Source organism: Podarcis gaigeae (genome assembly GCF_964106915.1).
Source record: "Podarcis gaigeae genome assembly, chromosome: Z".
Lineage (NCBI taxonomy): Eukaryota > Metazoa > Chordata > Lepidosauria > Squamata > Lacertidae > Podarcis > Podarcis gaigeae.
Window position 1 is genome coordinate 32,512,783 of NC_139691.1, and position 22,503 is coordinate 32,535,285.

The 22,503-nt window shown below is 45.8% G+C and overlaps 1 protein-coding gene and 1 long non-coding RNA gene across 3 annotated transcripts in view; both read right to left on the reverse strand.

Moving 5' to 3' along the window:
- Positions 1–11,575: 11,575 nt before the first annotated feature.
- Positions 11,576–14,103, reverse strand: LOC310836874. The gene is made up of 2 exons (XR_014560288.1): positions 14,013–14,103; positions 11,576–13,857 (listed from the first exon to the last, which is right to left on the reverse strand). It is a non-coding gene; the product is annotated as an uncharacterized lncRNA (long non-coding RNA).
- A 2,990-nt stretch (positions 14,104–17,093) lies between these two features.
- Positions 17,094–22,503, reverse strand: part of MID2 (midline 2) — a 195,911-nt gene continuing 190,501 nt past the window's right edge. For both annotated transcript variants that reach the window (XM_083722254.1, XM_083722255.1), the window contains exon 10: positions 17,094–21,326. In XM_083722254.1, coding sequence (XP_083578380.1) covers positions 20,924–21,326 — 403 coding nt within the window. In that variant the 3' untranslated portion in view covers positions 17,094–20,923. The remainder of the gene's footprint in view (positions 21,327–22,503) is intronic.

Sequence of the window (22,503 nt, forward strand, 5' to 3'; positions counted from 1 at the left end):
CATTTTGTGACGCAGTAATTCAGTTTTACTAGCAAAACAGAGGTTAAACGAACCCCTTTCCCGCCCCGGGAAGAACGTGGGGAGTGTTTACACGATGTAGCTACACACTGCAGCTGACACACTAATGTGTCATGAAAGCTCTGCAGTAGATGGTGGTTGGCGTTCCCACTGCAAACACTGGTGACAAAGGTGATCCACCCCCCACAAAACCACCCACATTTTATTTCATTGTATGCTGAGCGGTCAGTGGATTCCCCCACTGCAGTAAAATGTAGTGATGGCAACACCATTTGTGCCAGGTCAACTCCTCAGGACAGTTTCCCCTTCCTTGCCCCAGACAGCAGCCATCTTGGTTCTAGTAAAATGGCTACCAATGCTTCAGGAACCTAAGCACTGTGTATGGCATCACCCCCACCCCACCCCACTTCCCCAAACACTCATTTAGAAAAACAGAACAAATCTAACCTTCTCTTTTCCATACTGGGCCTGGCATCATTAGCACACAGTGCAGTGTCCTGCAATAATTGAGTCATGCATTTTGTGTTATGAGTAATTCTTTTCCCAATTAAGAGAGCTGTGTGTTTGCAGCTTGTTATTGGGGGTAATTAGCACCTTTCCCTGACTTGGCTTAATTAACTTCTCATGCTTGCATCCATGTTGAGTATTTTTTTGCTTCAGAGACAGGCAGTATTGGGGCTCCCTGCAGCATTTAATTACCTCTCTTACTGCTCTTCAGAACGGTCCGTTCAATAGTTGCCTTCCTCGCAATAGTCCTTGTTCCTTTTTATGTACTTTAATCTTCATTTTTCTTTTCACCCTATAAAATGGTAGATGTGACATTCCTAAGGGCACATAAACATGAAATATTGGGATGTGCATAATCTGGATCAGTGTGATGTCATAATAGAGACATGCTATATTTAAAAACAGATTGTAAGTGTCTCTGTGGAAGCAGCTTAAGGCTTGAGACAATAGCTCTGTCTCCTGATTTATTTACAAGAGTCTTTAATCACCTCATGGCTCATGTATTGTAAACAACTGTTTGATGTACAAAACCAGGGATGCAAACATGAGCATGAAAACTGCACAGCAAATTAATAAATCCAGATTAAACAGCCAGCACGTGAACCTTTTGTTTCTAAAGCAAGTCAGCCCTACGTTAATTTTTTTTCTACATGTAGCTACATTTTAAAGTGTTCCCCTGAAAGCAGTGCCATGGAGAATAAGTGAAGTTCGAAATGACCTAAAAGGTCATCCAGCCAAGCCCCTCCCAGTGCAGAAAACCTGCTCCTACAACATCCCTGATAGGCAGCCATCCACCTTCTTATTAAAACCCTTTTAAAAAACCCCCAATAAGAATCCATAACTTTTTGAGGCAGTCTGTTCCACAGTTCCCCAGCTCCTACTATCAGGAAAGTCTTCCTAACGTTCAGCCGAAATCCCCTTTCGTCATTTGAACCTGTGATCCGGGTCCTAGGCTCAGGAAACCAAAGGAAATCCATTTTGCTATGTGACAGCCTTTGGGATTTTGAGTATTGTGACTCTGCCCTGCAATGTCTAGTCAATCAGTCCAGGCAGATTAATCAGTGTTAAAACTTGATAAATGATAAATGTGCCCCTAGTTAATCAAGCATCTACCTACCTACCTATCTATGATAAAAATTGCAAAGGGCAGGATTTTCCTCAGAATAAACATTCCTCATATTTTCACACACAGGAGGCAACCGCGCTTGTTTCAAATGGGCAAGAAAGATTTCCCACTGGGAGCTTTTCTTTGAACACCGAAGCCCTGCAGAAAGCTGAATTGACCTCCCCATGCATTATCAAATATGTGGGGAGGTCAATCCTGCATTTTTTTGGGTGCAGAAGATTCCCAACCACCCAACAGCCAGCTGCCACCCCTTGGAGTTTCTTACTACTTGTGTAGCGTGCAACAACAATTTTATTGTTGCAACTGCTTCCCTTTCATTGTGCCTGCATCTGCTTGGCCATGATGATACTGCCAGAAGCTCTTTTATTCCTTGCTGCCTGTCCAGCCTACCTCTGCCAGCAGCATCAGGATTTGTAGGGCCAGGGCTCCTCCCTTACCCCCTGCTAGAATGCCCTGGAGTGCAATTCTGGCGCTCTTTTTTTACCCTGCTTTGTCCAAGAAGTCCAAAGAAAATCCCCGAGGTCACATGGTCACAAGGGGGGGGCTGAAGTGGCAAGGGGGGGGGAGCAGTTAGCCCAGCGTCTTTGGTTTCAAGATGGCGCCGGTGTCTGGGTTGGCAGCTGAGGCAGAGAGTTCAAGCCAGGGATGTGGGCCGTGATGAACCGACTGCTTTAGTCATGGGTTGGCCCTCTGAGTCCTGGGGCAACTGTACTGTTAGGTGCAGTCATACCTCGCGTTGAAGTAGTTTCGGGATGAATATTTTCGGGTTGCACTCTGTGGCGACCTGGAAGTAACAGAGCGCATTACTTCCGGGTTTCACCACTCGTGCATGCGCAGACACTCAAAATGACATCATGTGCATGCGCGGAAGCGCCGAATCACGACACATGCAGACGCACAGACGCAGGTTGCGTTCGCTTCTGGATGCAACGGGCCTCCGGAACAGATCCTGTTCGCATCCAGAGGTACCACTGTACTAAGCTTGGATCCAAGAACAATCGGCAAGTAGGATCCTAGAATGCAACAACTGAATGCCTTGCAGGAATAAACCAATCAGGCTCCAGGAGGAAGTTAATCAGCCTATTAGGCTGGTAGGATCATAGAATGCAACAACTGATTGGCCTGCAGGAATAAACCAATCAGGCTCCAGAAGGGAAGCAGAATCAGCCAATCAGATGGAACTCATTGTGTAAATAATGTATATAAAAGCCTGAGGTTTGGGTGGGAATTAAAATCACTGTTTACAAGCTGCAATAAAGAGCATGAAATCATTACAGGACTCTGAGTATATTTCATGTACATTGTTTCCTACTCCATCTACAGGAGCAGAATGATTGTACCTCTCCATTACAGTGCGAGTGCTTTCCAGGGAACCCCCTGACAGCGTGGCACTGAGTCTTTTGAACGGATGGTTCTAAATGGGGCAAAATAACTGTGGGACATCAGATGTTTCCAACTGCCACTTGATTGCACAGCCCTGCTTCGTTTGCTGTGGGCAAACTTTGAGCTTTAATTACCTTTCTTCAGAATTGCCTCTCTCCCTCATGTATATCTTTTTATTTAAATTCTTGCTGGCCAGGAATAAGTGCTGCTGGATTCTGCTCCCAGCTTGGGGGGGAATGCACAGGAAATGCTGGTCATGGAATCCTCATGAAATACCACCCTCTGTATACCAACAGGAAACCTAATTCTATGAGTCCTTAGGTAGCTGAAACAACGCTATCCACAGAGAAGCAGGTTTGGGGGAGAACCCAAAGAGTACAAAGGAAATCTATAGGAAACAGACTGTGGGGATGTGGGGCTAAGGCAACAGACCAGTGGGGACTGGTCTTACTCAGTGGAAACTTAATGCTGAATTTTGGTGATTGTAAAATGGTGACGAACAGGGAGGGAGGAGGAAATGTAATGGAGAATACTTAGCAGAAGCATCCCACAGCTGCAACATTTTGTTGCAGATCTGGCTTGTTCCCTCTATTTCCAGTTTCCAGGATGCAACTGCCATTGGTTGGGGTTTTTTAAAAGCAAAAAAGCACATGGATCAATAGGCTTTGGGGATCACCGAGGTCTGTAGAAGTACTAGAAAGCTTTAACACTTCAGGCAAAGTGATACACCAAAAACGGCTCATAAAGGACTGAGTTTGCTCAGTGGGAGTGGGGAGGAAAACTAAGATGTAGGAGGAATGGGGTTGAGCAGACTGGGTAGAATCCTGAACAGGGGCTTCTGGGTGCAACTGGGAAGAGAAGGAGGTGGATAGACCCTGAGTGCGTCTTGCACAAGTCCTACCATAGTGCTGTCCCCAGTTTGTGTGAATCACACAGCGACAACATTTCCAGGCACTCTGATCCCTGCCAGCAGGCTCTCCTGGCAAACCTGACACTGGAATCCTGAAGCTTAAACAACTCGCTCCTTTGGCATGGCTTCCTTGCCCTCACCTTGCGCTCAATTCCATTAAGTAAATACTCCCTTCACAGCCCGCTGGCTGAGGGTGACATGCATTTAATGAACAGCTGCAGGGCCCCTAATCACATTGGCAATTAGGGTTGTAATTAGAGCAACTTGCAAATGGTTTCCATGCTGATAAAACATGACAGAATGGAACATTTTCACTCACTGTCAGCTGCCAGACAATCTGCTATCCATCTAATGGCAATTTAATTACTATTCCATCACTACCTTTGTTTTCGACTGCCCTGCTCTATGGCTTGGGTGGGCCTGCATGAGCACAATCCTATCTGACAGCAGGGCTAATAGCTGTGAATGAGAAGCAGTGGACCCCCTCCTTGCAGAAAGCTAGGTCAGCAGCTTAGGTTGGGGATGGTGATTAGATCTATCAAGATGCCTGTGCTCAGACATCAAGGAGGGCTGTCGAAATGCGGAGTTCTCCAGAAGGGTGAATTAAAAAGCAAGGGGAGGGATTCTGAAATGTCCTTGAAAGCAACCCAGTTGGAAGGCGGTGTAATGTAATGACCAGTTAAGGCCAGGTAAGGTTACTAATGGACACCTATGTTTTTAGGAAGCAGCATTAGCTTTTGGAACACATTATGATCAATGCCACAAGAACCACCGGTTGAAAATTTCAGGGAAAGCCAAGTTGAGGAGACATTTCCTAACACTGAAAGCTTTCCAACAGTACAATAAACTAACACCAAAGCAGCCAATAATAATAGTAGTAGTCGTAGTAATATTTATTTATTTATTTATTTATTTATTTATTTATTTATTTATTTATACCCCGCCCATCTGGCTGGATTTCCCCAGCCACTCTGGGCGGCTTCCAACAAAGTATTAAAATACAGTAGTCTGTTAAACCTTAACAACTTCCCTAAAGAGGGCTGCCTTCAGATGTCTTCTAAAAGTCTGATTGTTTATTTCTTTGACATCTGATGGGAGGGCATTCCACAGGGTGGGTGCCACTACCGAGAAGGCCCTCTGCCTGGTTCCCTGTAACTTGGCTTCTTGCAGTGAGGGAACTGCCAGAAAGCCCTCGGTGCTGGACCTCAGTGTCCAGGCAGAACGATGGGGGTGGAGACGCTCCTTCAGATATACTGGACCAAGGCCGTTTAGGGCTTTAAAGGTCAGCACCAACACTTTGAATTGTGCTCGGAAACATACTGGGAGCCAATGTAGGTCTTTCAAGACTAGTGTTATGTAGTCTCGGCGGCCGCTCCCAGTCACCAGTCTAGCTGTCGCATTCTGGATTAGTTGTAGTTTCTGGGTCACCTTCAAAGGTAGCCCCACGTAGAGCGCATTGCAGTAGTCCAAGCAGGAGATAACTATAGCATGTACCACTCTGGCGAGATAGTTTGTGGGCAGGTAGAGTCTCAGCCTGCGTACCAGATGGAGCTGGTAAACAGCTGCCCTGGACACAGAATTGACCTGCGCCTCCATGGACAGCTGTGAGTCCAAAATGACACCCAGGCTGTGCACCTGGTCCTTCAGGGGCACAGTTACCCCATTCAGGACCAGGAAGGGGGGCCAGACTATATTTTGGAAGGGAAAAAAATGAATTCCTATGCCCCACAAATAACCCAGAGATGCATTTTAAATAAAAGGGCACATTCTACTCATGTAAAAACACGCTGATTCCCAGACTGTCCACGGGCCAGATTGAGAAGGCGATTGGACTGGATCTGGCCCCCAGGCCTTAGTTTGCCCACCCATGGACTAGATGAACCTCAGGGTCCCTTCCAACAATTCTATGATTCTGTTTTGGGAGATGGGGTAGGTGCAAGTTCACTGGAGGTGTATAAGCAGAGGCTGGGCAGCCATACAACAGGAGAGCTGTATTTGCAGATTCTTGCATGGACTTGATGACCTCCAATGCCCCTTTCAAATTCTTCAATCCAATTATTCTAATACTTACCAGGAGAACCGGGCAATGCTGTTTCCTGCCATCATCTATTCTCACTCCACCCCTTTGGTGGTCAAATTCCAAACCTGTTTTACTGCAGCTGGAACATTTGCAGAAGCAAGCAATGGGGTTTATCACTTGAGCCTGAAGCTGCTGCCATCAAAGATTGATGGTGTGTGTGTGTGTGTGTGTGTGAGAGAGAGAGAGAGAGAGAGAGAGAGAGAGGGAGAGAGAGAGAGAGAGAGAGAGAGAGGGTGGGGGTGGGGTGGGTGTTTGGGAGAAAGAGCTTTCTCCTGTCAGGGCAATAAGCCACAACAAGTTTTTCTTTTCTAGACAAAAACTGCTTCTAACAGACATCAGTCCAGTCCTTCTGTTCCATTGCAAAAGCCCAGTGGGGGCATCTGTCAGAAAGCCAGTCAGAGTGTGTGAAAAGATTTAAAAACCAGGGACGTGAAGAAGCCACAGGGAAGACAGCGGAGGGATTGAAGAGGAGCGATGCCTTTAACTGACATCAGTCTCACTGTATCATCCACCCAGTCTTCTTCACTTCCTCCTCCAAGCTTAGGTCTGCTCCAAGTTCAGTGGGCAGATTTGGAATTAGACTTGCTTTGACAAATTAACAACCATTATGGGCGCAACACAGAGAAGAGGCTGGGTTCTTCCACTTGCAGAGCTGTGCTTTATATAAAAAAAGCTGCCATATGCTCAGTGCTATATGGATCATCCAACAGAAAGTTCAGGAAAGGGCAACCCAAAAGATGGGAGTGACTTCCCTGTGAAGAAAGGTTACAGCTTCTCAGACTATTTAGTTTAGGGGGAAAGTGAGAAAAACATATAAAAAACATTTAAAACATGACTTCCCCATACCTCCCTTTCACTGCATCCTTGTTTTACAACTCTTTAGCAACCCTTCAGTCAATTTCTCTAGTAGTTTTCTTTAAATTTCCTTAATGTTAATGTTTACAGCTGTAATTCTCTATTTCTTACCCCCAGACATCTTATCAGTCCTCAATTTTACAACAATTTTAAAGATATATTTTAAATTTCTTCCAGTCCTCTTCCACTGTCTCTTTCCCCTGGTCACGGATTCTGCCGGTCATCTCTGCCAGTCCCATAAAGTCAATCACCTTTGTCTGCCATTCTTCCAGAGTAGGTAGTTCTTGCATCTTCCAATACTTTGCCAACAGGATCCTTGCTGCTGTGGTCGCATACATAAAAAAAGTCCTATCCTTCCTTGGCACCAGCTGGTCGACCATGCCCAAGAGAAAAGCCTCCGGTTTCTTTATAAATGTCCACTTAAGGACTTTTTTAATTTCATTATAGATCATTTCCCAAAAGGCTTTAATCTTTGGGCAGGTCCACCAAAGATGATAGAAGGTACCTTCAGACTCATTACATTTCCAACATTTATTATTGGGCAAATGGTAGATTTTTGCAAGCTTGACTGGGGTCATGTACCACCTATAGATCATTTTCATTATGTTCTCTTTTAAGGCACTACATGCCGTAAACTTAATGCCGGTGGTCCATAACTGTTCCCAGTCAGCAAACATAATGTCATGACCGATATCCTGTGCCCATTTAATCATAGCTGATTTAACCGTTTCCTCCTGTGTATTCCATTTCAACAGCAAGTTATACATTCTAGATAGATTCTTAGTATTGGGTTCTAGCAGTTCTGTTTCTAACTTTGACCTCTCCTTCTGAAATCCTAATTTCCTGTCCTGCTTAAATGTCTCATTTATCTGATAGTAATGTAACCAATCTCGAACTTTAAACTTTAGCTTCTCATGACTCTGGAGCTTACATTCTTATGTTAACACGCATGGGGTGCTTCTAGATGACTTATTTATTGAGCCTTTTTATGTTTGCAGGTAGATTGTATGATGTTGGCTATTTATCCGTATTTGTCTCTGGGGAGGTTAGATGATGTTGTGTAAAAGCAAGTGTTATGCAGTCATCCCCAATGAATTTCCCTATCATTTTCTTTACCACAAAAATATTTTTGGGGGAAGTGGGTATGTTGTGCCTGGCTGTCATAAGCAACATTAATTGCACAATGTGAGCTTGCTGACAAGTGATGGAATCTCACCCCAAAATAGTGACAGTCTGGAAGCGCCCATGCTGTGTGCAGATGGAACCAAGGAAACTCTGCTCACCCCATGACAAAAGCACAAGTTCCTACTGTTCCTACAGTATAAATTCCTACAGTATAAATGTGAAGGGGAAATGGAGTCACCAGAAGACTCCAACATTTCTGTTGGGCCCGCCACTGAAAAGTGGAACAAACTAAGGAGTACATACTAGATAAGAAGAGTTACTAGAGCAGGGGTCGGCAACCTAAGGCCCATGGGCTACAAGCGGGCCATGGGGGTTGTTTAACCGGCCCCCAAGCCGCACCCGAACCGAGCTGACCGCTCGGCGAGTCCCCACTAAACCAGCACAGCACAGCACAGGGACTTGCTTTCACGGCGCTGAAAATTGCGCCTGCACAATGCCGAAAATCGCATCTGCACAGACGCAGACGCCGGAAATTGCAGGTGCGCATGTGCTCACGATCTGGTCCACGGAGGGATCTCCGCTAGAGTGAACAGGCCCAGGCAAGGTAAACCATGTCGACCCCTGTACTAGAGATGTCCATTCTTACAGTTTAAGGCAGGAGCCAGAGGTGCAGGGCTGCATGTCACCTCTTGAGGATATTTATTTATTTAAGTTTAGTTCTTTAAGTTTTTGAAGATATGCTTGCAAATGTATGAGCAGTTCCTGGTGGAGCTACCTTAAGGACCAAACAGACAGTGATGGGATGTCATTGTTCCATGCAGTTCTTGGTTGTGGTCCCTGAAATCCATTACATAAGAGATGCCAGGAAATGAGCCTTGGGCCTTCCTTTCAGAAGGAAAGTATGTTCTCTGGCACTTAAGTAAGCAGCATGCTGTTTGCTATGCCCGTCGTCCAGCATTTGGCCTGGGTCCAAAACACAGAAGCTGCCACTTGCACACCAAAGGCGACTGCTTTCTGATGTCCCTCAATAGCTTTGTTGGAGGACTGATTTGCTTGGCCTATTGTGCAAGGCAACAGCAGCCAGTTGCAAAAAATGCATTGCTTCAGAATGTCAGAAGAATGAGAACAAGCACTCCCTCCTTAGAGCAGAGACAGATTGCAGGAGTTGAATCATTCATGCCAAACTGTTAGGCTACTCTGAGTACAGACCAAGCCCGAGAATGCATAGTAACTGGGAAGCTGGCTTTAAGGGCCTGGGATGAATTAGATATTATGGAAGGTCATATGAAGCTGCCTTGAGTCAGAACATTTGCCCCTCTGTCTCTGTATTGTCTACATTGACTTTCCAGGGCCTGGAGATGCTGAAAACCCAGTCATAGAAACTTCATGCATGTTGCCTTGAGCTCAACTGTGGGAAAAAGAGGTGGCAGTAGCTCAGTAGTAAAGCATATTTTTATTAGCTTGACATGATAGGCTTGTTCACACATTACACTTAACACAGGTACCACCTGTCTTAACACATCTACAGGTATTTGTGTGAAAGAGTTTGCACTTACGTATATAGTTCAACTGTTGCGCACACTTATTGAATGCTACATATGAATAACTATTTTCGTATGCAGGTGCACAAATTGTGCACTCAATAAATGTAATGTGTAAACATTCTTATGTGGCACATACAAACAAGGACACTGAGAGAGCTCTCCAGTGGCATGAGGTGGCAACTTTCCCTTATACACCTGAGTTTTCTAATCTTAGGAGTGAAAATTGAAGGTTTCCTTGTAGTCAGTGCCAGGCCTCTTGCCAGGAACCCATGAAATAATGGGTGCCCCAAAGCTTATTTAGAATGCTTTTTGCTTTTGCTGAAGAACCTCCAGTCCCCAAGCTTAAGCAGAGATGGGCAAAGGGAAGAGATCCCTCTGCCACCTTTGGGAAGGGCTGCAGCTCAGTGGTAGAGAATGTCTCACACGCAGAACTTACCAGGTTTAGTTCCCAGCATTTCCTGATAGGGCTTTCCCAGCTGAAATCCTGCAAAACCATTGCCAGACTGTATAGACATCCATTCCTGAGATCATTGGTCCAATGGTCTGTCTCATAAGGCAGCTTCCTATATTCCTATGTTCACCTCTTACTTTTAGAAAGAAAGTTTGGAGATGGCTCAAAGTTACCTGGCTTTTTCTATATTAATCCTTCTTTGCCCATCCCCAACCAGAGAGAAAGGGGTTGAAGTAACCCCTAACATCTTGCCACCCCCATGCAAAATGTGCAGTTGGGTCCTTCATAGCACAGGAGCCTCATTTGCTGCTGTTCTGAGCTCAGCCCTACAAACAGCTTTTGAAAATGCCGTGGATTCATCCCAATAATAGCAGCAGCTATTTGATCCTTCGCCTCATCTCAGAGATTAATGTTTCATGGGAGAAAGCCCTGAGCAAAGAATAAAGAAGAAAAAAATGTTTTATATTTTGTGTGGGTTTGCACCATATGTTCCCAACTTTATAAATATTTTACAAACTTATGTTCAACCAGGCTTAGGTGGCATCAGAGCATCTCATTCCCCAAAACAGCAGGAGCACCACTTCTCCCTCCCTCCCTCCCTCCCTCCCTCCCTGCTAGCCAGCCAGCCAGCCAGCCAGCCAATGTCTCATCCAGGGAACACAAAGTTCCTTTCACTGATTGCTTGCATGGCAGCCACAGCCCAAACAGTGCCTGGATGGCTTGGGAATGCCATCCAAAATATCTGACTGAGCAGGGATGTGACCCAGGAACAGCACCATCTACATCCCCAAACACCTGCATACCTGTGAGGAGGACAGGATCCTGTTAATCAGGTCAAGAATCTTTATTAAGCAAAGGTCTCCTTGTTGCTCAGAACAGCCTGACAGGATCTTTTATAGTGAAAGTGGAGAGTTACTCCTTATCATATATCTTTCTCTGGCCTATGTCTTTCTCTGGTATGTCCTTCCTCCTTTGTGGCCAAGGAATGGTGGTGGCACTTTGATGGGATTACAGACAATTGTGGGCTCAAGAACTAACTCTGGCTGGTCTAGGTGTGTGTGTGTTGCCGTACCTGCTCTGGCTCTGATATGACTTTCTGGGGCACCTCAAGCTCAAGAGCTCAGATGCTGTTCTTTGTGGTTATGCTGGTGTATACATGGGACAGTACATTAAGCAAGGTGGAATGTTCAGCCGGGTCAGGGATGGGGGACCTGTGGCTAACCAGTGCTATGGGATATCAACTCCGATCATTCTCAGCCAGCATGGCCAATGGTCAGGGATGCTGGAAATTGTACTTCAAACAGCATCTGGAGCGCCAGAGTTTTCCTGTCCCTGAACTAGGTGAATGGAGAGGAGGAATAAAAAATTAAAAAATAGTCCAGTAGCACCTTAGAGACCAACTAAGTTTGTTCTAGGTATAACCTTTTTTGTGCATGCACACTTCTTCAGATACGAGAGAGGAGGGTTCATCCTTGGATTAGGATGGGCGAATAAGTCAATTTTGGTTTTTCATTTTTCCAATCTTAAATTCAGTTCTCCACTTTTCACATAAAAGACATAAAAAAGGGCCATGAAAAATCATCAGTATTTTAATGTGGATTTCTCCTAATATACACATTTGTACATAATTTTGTCTGATATACTCATTTCCCCCCTAGTGCCATTTCCCCTAAAAAAATGCAGTTTTGTATGTTACTTTCACCAATATGGGTATTTTAATGCAAATTTTACCCTAGTAAATGCATTTTGCAAGTGCACATTGCAAGGCTGGAGAACAACATAGCAAAATCCAGAGAGGTACAAGTTTTGAAGGATGGCTGTGTTTCAATTCTTGTATTGTTTAAGAAAGTGTGGAACAGGTAGGCTTGCCTTTAAATGCAAAGTGAAACAAATTTCCCCACCATTCCTCTCTTGGATTAGAGACAAGTGAAATCATGCATCCACTTTCTTGTGCAGTGTCTGTTATTACAGAGGGTGGCGATGCCAGGTATGATTTGACACTTGCAGAGCCAGAAATGCCCAAAAGCTTTTAGTGACACCGCCCATCTTTGGGCACCCATTAGTCACCTTCATCCCAGCAGGAAATCAAGGAAGGATACATGGAGTAATGTACATTTCAGTGGCGAGTCTGAGATGGAGGGACACTCAATATGTCTATAAAACGTATCATCTTTTCCTCTGGATCAAGCTTAAGTGGAACCTGTTTTTGTGCTACAAGCGAGATGGATTTGCACAGCTGACCAACCCTTGCATCCGTCCTGAAACTTTCTACTCTTGTCCTCCGACTAAGGCTGTGCACCCTGTTGATAGGCTGGCTCTTCTGTCAGTCATGGTTCCAAATGCTCCTCCTTCTGCGAGAGGTTGTGAAAGTGTAACCAGAACCCATGCACATTCTCTGTCTCTTCCTCTTGTGTGTAAATCCCTTTTAAAAAAGCACTAAACAAAAACATGGATGCAAATAACCAGTGCATGGAAATAAAGCAAGCATAGCAAATAACCCCCCTGGAACATGAAATGGTGTGTGTGTGTAACATCTTTTGATCTTGAGGCTATACATGTGTCAATACAAGAGAGAAGAGAGGGAAAGGCAGAGCTCTTCCCATAGGAACAAACCTACACCTGTTCTTGTCTCCAGGTAAGCCTGCATGTAGGCTGTTTCTGCCAGCAAGATCCAATCCCTCTTCTCCTCTGTGGCTTTTCTATGTGTGCATGAACAGGACGCTGAGACTGACGGTGAGGATTTTTGAGCATGCATCTCTTGATGTGTGAAAATGTACACTAGGCTTTGCGAAAAAGAAAACCAAAACGACTCCTCTGCCCTCATTCTGTTCTTATATGAGGAGCTTCTCTGAAATTACGATCCAGCTATGGAGAGCACATTAAAAGAAACATCTATTGGGAGAGACATATCCTTTCCCTGCCCCTCCCACCCATCCTGTAAGTTCCAAAGTACCCAAAAAGAGATCACTTTGAGCAACCCTCACACTTTATCTATGGGCTTTCCTGGGGCACCTGGTTGGCCACTGTATGAGATGGGATGCTGGACTAGATAGGTCTTTGGGCTGATTCTGCAAGCCTTTCTTAAGGTGGGCAGAGAACACAGCTTCAGGTATCAATGCTAGGGGAATTTAGATAACCACACACCCCTGAATGTGAGCAGGATGTGTGCTTGGGCTAGCCCTGCACCCAGTAGCGCTTGGTGTGGAGGGGCAGTGGCACATACTTAAAGGTCCCATCACCGCGATGTTCTAGGAGGGAGAATTGATGGGGTGGGAAGTGCATAGTGCAAACATGTGAAAGGGAGTACTGTGCCAAAATCCCTACCACCTCACCTCTGACAGAAAGGACTAGTGACTCCAGTGATGGGGAGGTCACGTAAGCGCTGCTGCCCTTGCACACCAGCTGCTACTGCCAGCACCCTCTCACCCTTGGTTGCTGTGCTTCTACAATCCAAAGCATGTCAGGAGCAGTTCAGTGTGTGCACCAATGTAGAGCTTCTCAGCACAAGTGGGGAAGCAGGTGGATGCCCTCTCCTGCAGAGGAATTCTACATGTGCGTACATCAAAACAGGGCGGCTTAGGGAGCTTTATCCAGCAGGCCCTAAATCTCTTGCCCCTTCTCCTTTTTTAAACTTAATTGTATGTGTGTGTATTTTACTCTGCCATATGGAGCAGTTGGGGACATACTGCAAAGTGCAGTGCCCCAGGCATTCACCATATTATTTTCCCAGAAACATCTATAATATAAAATAGTACATGCAAATTTGTCTCATGGGCATCGTGCCCTTTAAGTATTTAGCAGCTCTTCTGCATCAATCCAAACATGGAGCCCCTTCTGACATGCTCAAAATAGGCTGTGCTGCCACAGGCAGTGGCGTAGCGTGGGGGGTGCAGGGGGGGCCGGCCGCACCGGGCGCAACATCTGGGGGTTAGGGTTAGGGGGTGCAAATCCACGGGTTAGGGGGCGCAAATTACTTGCCTTGCCCCGGGTGCTGACAACCCACGCTACGCCACTGGCCACAGGTCACATTGAGCCAGCATGGAAAAAAAAAAAGAGTTGTTGTTGATTTCAACACGAGAGAGGCCTCTGAATCATCCCTCCTGTTTGGATACTATCAGATGTTGACTGTGGCTAGGGGTTGGCAGAGGCTTGATGTAGCTGGATTGGGGCCGCTCTTCCTCCTTAGAAGCTGGAGAGGGGGCAGCAGTCACGGCAGCAGTGTAATAGTTGAAATATCAAGGGGAGGAGGGAAGGGAGGAGGAAATTTGCAGAGTACTCCAGGGAAAGCTCAATGATGAGAAAAGTCCCAATACTCATATACTAAGAGGTAAGGGCTCACTAAGACCTCTTTGAAGGAAAAAGATTTGGTGCTCTGAGGACACTCCTAGTTGCCTGCTCTGATCTGGGGATGGGGAGTCTGGAACAAGAAGGACGCTATGGATATTTAGGAAGCTGCTTTAAACCCAGAGCTGTCCATTTACCTCTTTGATCCCGCCAACATGGAGTGGGCAGAAGAACACAGGAAGTGTTGAGAACCAATTGGCGAATGTGTGTGTGTGTGTGCGCGTGCTTGTGTCCACACAGTCCCATTTAACACTGGTTAATCTTGGGCATGCCTTTTGCCATCAGGGGATGAAATGTCTGCACCCGAAATATAACCACACAATTTAGCCCAAATGCCCAATGTTCTGCTGCACACAAAGACACACCTGGAACGTATACATATATATTATATATTTTATGTATATATATATATATTTATATTTTATATATACACATTAACAAAAAAGCTGCAAAACCCCCAATTATGTTACATATGAAAAGAAAGTCCGACAGGTTTCACGGTAACCAAAATTTCACCACATCCCCAAAATCAGATTACAATGCAGCTAACATGATACAAGTAGCCAAGTGCAGCACAGGGTCAGGGGTCAGGGAAGAGCCAACAGATGTCTCCAGGGAGAAAAGCTCTTTAAGGGGGCTCCAAATTACTCCACTTCTTTGACCCCACCGAAGTAAGCAGGGGTTGAATGCAGAGGTGCACCCTGTTATGACTGCAGGAAGCACTGAGGGCCTTGCTATTGGCCGGGGTGGGGTGGGGTGGTGGTGCTGTTTCATGTTTAACGCTGGGCTGTTTCCACCAATCAGACAGCTCCCTAAAGAGTGGGCTATGCACTGCTTGATCAATAGCATGAGTCACTTTCCAGTGGTTCTGCTACATGGAAACGCCATGCAATAGTTCCCCCCCCCCCATGCCAATAGTACACAGCCCTCTGGTCCCAAGGATTTCTGTCATGGACACAGACTCTCTCATAATCACCACTGGGTGTTTCCACATCAAGAGGATGCTACATGTTAGGTGTGGAGCAATTAACTTGCAGGCTGGCTGTTAGGGACTGAGGTTGCATCCACATTTAAAGCACATTTAACATGGTTTCCCCCCAAATAATTCTGGGAACTATAGGGTGCTGAGAACTATAGCTCTGTGAGGAGGGGTAATCAAGAGCTTCCAGGATTATTTAGGGGAAACCACATGCTTTAAATGCATGGTGCAGATTTGGCCTGAAGCTATAAAGCCAAAAGCTGTTGGAGAAATAGTGATGGAGGAAGTCGCAGGTACCTTTCCCTTTCCCTCATATATTTGCTGGTACAAAACACAGCTGCAGCTTGGATCCCAACAGACAAGGCAAAGGAAATAGGCATTTCCTACTAGCTGGACTAAAGTCATAAGCATCACCACTCAGCCATCATCACCCGTTGCCTCTTCCCTTCCGCTACCTGCCAGAGGACTGGCTCTATCCAGTGCCACTTTAATCAGTGAAAAACTGATCAAGTGCCATGCTAAATGGTCCTTGTGCTCAGGCCCTAATGGAGGCCACGTGCCCTCTCTGGTAGTCCTCATCAGAGCTGCTGGGGCCATCAGAAAACAAGGCCGCCCTGTCACCGCAACCTCAGCCAGCCACACATGCAGGCATTCTGAACTGGAATGTTGTGACCAGGCACTCCAAGAGAGATAGAAGACTTGAAGCACCAGGTGATGATTTTTATTTGTTCTCACTGCATTTGGCTGGAGAAGGAAAGAGGAAGTCAGGGTGCAAATGCCTGTGTGACTGGCTTGTGATGCTCTCAGATGCCCAGCCTGTTCCTTCTCACCAGTGGTCTGAGCAGATGTTTATTTCCCAAAGATGCTTGCACACAGAAACACAATTTCCCAACACATGACAGGGAGGTGTCATTTGCTTGCAGCTGCAGTGTGCTCTCCTGCTTTCATTAAAGTAGCCAGCCTCAAAAACTCTTTAAGAGATGTAGAAAACACTGTGCAAGGGAAGCGCTCCAGCTCTTTCTGATCTCCTGCTCCCAGGAGAAGCTATTATCACCCTACTGCCATTAGCACAGGCAATTCAGAGTTGATGAAAAAGCATCCCTCACTGCAACCACAGCAGCCAGCTTCAGAAAAACATTCCCCGCTTGCCCCGACAGCTGGAATCAGTCGAGGCCTTGGGTTGGACTCTTGGACCGTTTGGAGGCGCTCTAAGGCCTTCATAGCCAAAACCCCAAGAGCAGCTGAATGGGCTGTGAGATGCTGCAATGGACAAAAGAGGCAGAAGGACAGAATGACAAAAATGGGGTCCCAAATAAAAGTGCCTGTGATGTAGGGAATCAAGCCTCTTGGATGGCAGAGGGAAGACAGGCAGTACAAAACAGTCCAGACAGGTTGCAAAAGGTCATGTCAGGACCCCCATCACTGGTCACCTCTTGACTTTAGAGCATGCATTATCTACAGTAGCAGTCATCTACACTGCCTCTTTTCTTGTAAGCCCAAGCCTTCAGTAAAACAGCTCTAGTGTTTAGGTATGGGGCTGTGGCTCTCCAAATACTGCTTGACACCATTCCATCAACCTAGACCATTGGCTCTGAGGTTGATGGAGTCCAATGTTTGGAGTCCTGCATCCACCACCACCCCTCTGCGCAAAGAACCATTCATTGAGGTTGTGAAAACCAAGCAAAATACAGACTGGGGCTTTCTTTAGGATGACTCTCCCTTCCCCCCAACCCAGGAAACCTGCCGGTCTAATTAATCATATTTTTCAAAAAAAAAAAAAAAAGTTAAATAAATGGTAAAGCATATCTTTTCCTGTAAAGGCCTTTAGTGTTAATCTGCTCTTACTGGGCAGATAATTCATTCTCCCCACTGCAGTGACAGGCTGCTTGCTGTATGAGCTGCACTACTGTGGGCCTCAGGTAGGCAATCCACAAAACAAAACAGAAAACAACAAAAAGAAAACAAAACCAAAAGAAAAAACCAAAACAAGCATGTTAGAGAGACAAGTTCTGGCACATTTTTTGTGCACATCCAGGGAATTTGTATGGAGGAGCATTTAGTCCATGGACTCACCTTCCAAAGTGGTACTGCCTTAGTTAGGATTGCCATATTTCAAAAATTGAAAATCTGCTGTTGAGCTTTTTCTTTCTTTCTTTTTTGACAAAGCTGTTGAGCTTCCAAATGCAGTATTCCAGGTATGTCTGCAAAATTCCGGGTGTATGGCAATCCTATTTTAGGGAGGTCACTAATCCATTCCCCCTGGGAGCCAAGGATGGATGAGCTGGAGGTCCCTCCTGAATCCTCCAACTTGATCTGCTGGCAAAGAGAACACTCACTTCTCCCACCATGCCTGACACACACCTGGAACGCCATATTGTGTTAACACACAGTAGGAGAGGGGCAGGGAAAGAGAACAAATTCTTCCCTTCAAGAAGAGAAAATTTTCAGGGGATGGATGAAAAGGAGAGGAGTGGAACACCCCTCAGCACAGATGCTGCTGTTCAGATAAGATATCCAACTCCCTCCCCACAAACTCTGCATAATTTACTCTGACTTTAGATTGTGCTGTTTCTTGATGCAAATGCATTATTACGTTTGAACAGAGCGCTTCCTTATCTTGCATAATGTCCCAGCTTTAGTAGCTCAATCCTAGCACTGGGAATTTCCAGAAGGTGTTCTTTTCTTTTTGGTGTGTGTGTGTGTGGCAGGGGAGGGGAATGTTCCCAGAAAGTGGATAATGCAAGGAGACATGAGGATCTGTTGTGGTCCAGAAGCACAATTGGAGGACACACGGCAGAGAAAGAAAAGCCAAGAATGAGTATTCTACCACTCAAATTGTGGCAATCTCTGTAGATTTTTTTCACTCCCATGCTTTCAAATGTTTCAGTGACTACTATTTGGTGGCTAGTTACCCTTTTATCCCCCTTTCTCAAAGAAAGCTGAGATACTCAGAAATTCAAGCCAGATTATTGGATTCTGTGCAAAACCATTCACCAGGGAATTGAAGGTGATAAAAGAAGAACTATATATTAGCATTAAGGAAGGTGATCCTGGATTTCTAAATGCAAAATCATTATGGGGATGTGGATTCTTTTCTTCTTCTTTTGGCGGTCATGTGTGTGTGTGTGTGTGTGTGTGTGTGTGTGTGTGTTCTAGGTTCACTTATTCCCTAGGTAAGTAGTCTTCACCTTTTCCAGACCCAGGACCCATCTTAACCCAAACATGCATTTGGGGATTTAAAAAATAATAATCTATATATATCTATATACACTGTCATTTATTTGCATGGTACTGGTGCTGCTGTTGTGACCCATCTTAATCAGATCCAAAAGGGAATCTCAACCCACCAGCTGAAAACCAATGCTCTAGGTCTCCTTTCTGGAGTAAGCAAAACAAAACAAAACAAAACAAAACAAAACAAAACAAAACAAAACAAAACAAAACAAACAGACAAAACAAAACAAAACAAAAAACACCTCTGTTTTTAAAGCTGAGGTCCATATCAATAATACAATTGAAAGAAAAACTTGGAAGGCAGTCATGCCTTGTGAATCTGGCAGATAAATTCAGCAGCAAACACAAGAGCGTGCCTCAGGATCCTGCCAGTAGCCCTGAGGCAACAAAAACTAAATTTACTTAAGCCCACTTTAAGGCCATCTAAGCACCGTTGCTCCCATCTTACAGTTACCAATTTTGCAGAGAGGAATGCCACCCACTTGCTGGGCACAGCGTCTGAAACTGACAGGAGTTGAGCCTGTACATTCCACTCCTAGGATTTGTTTGCTTTCTTCTACTGCTACAGGCCACAGAACAAACACCAGCCACTCCCGAAAAGAAAGCATAAACAGTGCCATCTTCCCTCCGCTTACGCTGGGCAAAGGGGGAATACCTTTCACTCTGCTCCATCTAGTGCTTTTGCCTAGAATTCCCACCCAAAGCCTCTTCTTTGGGTTGCTGTGTCTTCTGGCACAACGTCTCTGGAAGCAATAAGGAGCTCCTGGCTGTGCTCTAAAGGCTCTAGTTTACTCTTTGCAGACTGAAAGCCAATGACGACATTTGCTACACACAGGATATGGTCTTGAAAGAAGCAGGTGCCACTGGACAAAGAAGTAGCCTCTACCAATTGGGATCCCATATTAACAAGTAAACCACTGGACTAGAGTGTGCGCTAAACTTTCCTTCTTATGTTTTAAATGTGCGCGGGTTTTTTAAAACAACCACCCCCTTCCCCTGTGATGAAGCTCCTGCCAAACTCAGACAGATGCTTGAAATAGTCCCTGTTGTCCAGGGAGCAAAGGGAGACACCACTGCATCTCAGAAGCCAGATATGGCACAGTAGTCATGGTCTTTCAGGCTTCGTGGACTGTGCCACCCCTTTTCTGAACGTAGCATGTTCCTTGTGATACTATGGACTGTTTCATACGTTCACAAAACCCTTACAGGAAAGGCACTTCTGCTCAGGGAACAAAATAAATCTGCCAGTAAAATGCCACATGGGATCACCAGAGCCTACTCGTGGTGAACATGCATGGACTTGCTGCGACTCGCCAAGGCTTTCCAGCATGTACACATTCCATTTATACAATAATCCTCTGCAGATGATGCCTCCATGTCTTTTATCACAGTGATGAGGAAACTGGCTTCGCAGAGGTCGTTGGATCCCAGCTCCCATCAGTCCCAGCCAGCATGGGCAGCGATGTTGTGAGCTGTCATCCACCAAATTCTGCAGAGCCACAGGATTCTTATTCTCAGTACAGAGCTCTTTCAGATGACTGGGTGATGTGTGGAGGATTGTATGTAGGACTTTGCTTGTTGGTTCCGGCCCTGAAATGGTGCACCCCAGGGAGGTGCTTGCCATATGCATGCTCAGTGCAATGCCTGAGGAGCCAACACAGCAGTACTTGTGTAGGTCCTCATGTGATCAGAGCTCCAATGGCGTAGAAGGCCTATGGCCCTTTGCAGACCATGTGCTGAGTTCCCAGACTCAGGTATATAGTATTGTGAGTGGGTATATCAGCTGTGGTCCCATTTCCTCCTCCACACACAGTCCAAATTCATGGAGGCAACACCTGCAGGTGGGCAAGATGACCCATCTCTAAGATACCTGTGACGCTAAATATGTGTGACAATCTTGTCTTTTCTAGGTAACAGCTTGGGTTCCAATTTTGTTTGGCACCCTCTCAAAATGGCGGGCTGGGAACTACTAGGTGTTCCAAGAACACTCTTTCCACACAAAAGAAAAAAGAAAAGAAAAAAAAAGGGTCTTGCTTTTCAACTTCCTGGCAACCAAGAAGGGACCAACCCACCCAAAGCCCTGCCATGACACCCTTTTCCCCCACCAGAAATGAACAAGGCATGCCAACTCCCATCGGAGAAAATTCAGTAGTGCTACCAAACAAAAACAAAAACAAAATCCAGTTCACAAAACACCACCCACACTCCTCCAAGAGGGTGTGCCAAAGAGGTGGGTTTTCCTTAGGATATAAGCTAGCCCAGGGTGGCAAGATGCTGCTCACCACGATAGGAAGCAGAAGCCCACCTTCCAGCCTAGTTGCACAGAAGTTCCTGAGGCTTGGGCTGGAAGGGAAGGGCCTTTCTGACTCAATGGCAGGTTTTCATCCCTGATACGTATGGGGACTCTTGCGGTCGGCAGTTGCATTCTTGCTGCCCGGGGTAGTCTATGAAGTCTGGGGCGGGCAGACCTGATATGACCATTAAAGATTTGTTCCAAATCGTGAAGGTGGGGCAGACCGGCAGGATGAAAGATATCTCGAAGGTGTGCAGGTGGAGAGAGTTGGCTGGGTCGTAGAAGGACAGCACATTGTTGTCATAGTCCAGAAGGATGCCCAGGCGCTTCATCTGTGGGTGAACGTCCACCAGCATCTCCTTGTTGTTGTGCCGCACCACAAAGTTGTTGTTGCAGCGGGAGAAGACCCAGGAGGAGGAGTTCTTGCCAATCCACTCATTCTTGGGGGCTGATTTGTAGGCGATGCCAATTGCATACCTAGAGAGGCAGAAAAACAAACAGTGGCATTCAAGAGACTAGCTGAAACAAGAGATAAGAACCACCATGGGCTGGTGATGCAATCTTAAAATTAACCATGTCTACCCAGAAGTAAGCCCATTCAAGTTACCTGGTTTACTTCCAGGTAAGTGAGTAGGGTATTGCTGTCTAAATCAATTCAATCAGTCTGGCATAGAGTCTAAGGCTGTGTACACACCTTACAGTTAAAGCATATTATTTCCCTTGAAGAATTCTGGAGATTGCTGTTTACCCCTCATGGAGCTATAATTCTCAGCACCCTTAACAAACTACAATTCCATAGATTCTTTGGGAGAAGTCACGTGCTTTAAATATATGCTGTGCATGCAACCCAGGTGCTGGTCTTCAACCAGGGAAGACCAGATTCTAAATCTCCACTCTCTTTTTGAAAATGGAGAACCATCTCAATCGTGCAACTCAAATAAGTTGCTTGCTTTCATCCAACTGTACAGTTGTCGTCTCACCCGGCCCTACCTGGAGATGCCGGTAAGTGAACCTGGGAACTTCTCCATGCAAAGAAGACGCTCTGCCACTGAGCTGCAGTCCTTTCCCACTCTAAGCCTTTGTAGGCAGGTTACAAATCAAAACCCATTGATCAAATTTACCACTGAAGCAGCTAGCTAAGGCTCAGTGACAATACATGCAATGAGAAGCCAGCCCTTAAGTCAGCAAAGTGTAAACAGTGGGCTTGCGCAAAATTTGAAGTGGTTCTCTGGCCATGGACCAACCAGGTAGAACCCAGCGCTTTTTGTTTCGGGTGGGGGGGACAAAAGAAGAATGGCTGCTGGCTCAGAGGAGGGCAATTCAATTGGAAAACTGGTGTGTGTGTGTGTGTGTGTGTGTGTGAGAGAGAGAGAGAGAGAGACTATGTTTCAGTGGTAACCATTGGAAGATGCAAGTCCACCCCCTGCCCACCCCCCACTGTGCCTTTGATCAATGCATTTCTGTGTGACACATGCCCCGAGGCTCGCTTTGAATCACAGCAGCCGTTCCCTGGCTCAATTAAATGTGCCCTCCCTCCCTGCAGCGCAAAGTGAGCAGCGCCGAGGCTCACGTACCTGGAAGAGTATACACACAGCCTGCGCTGCTCTCGCTGCCGACGTGTACTTTTAAATGAAGCCCTTCAGCAAAAGAGACT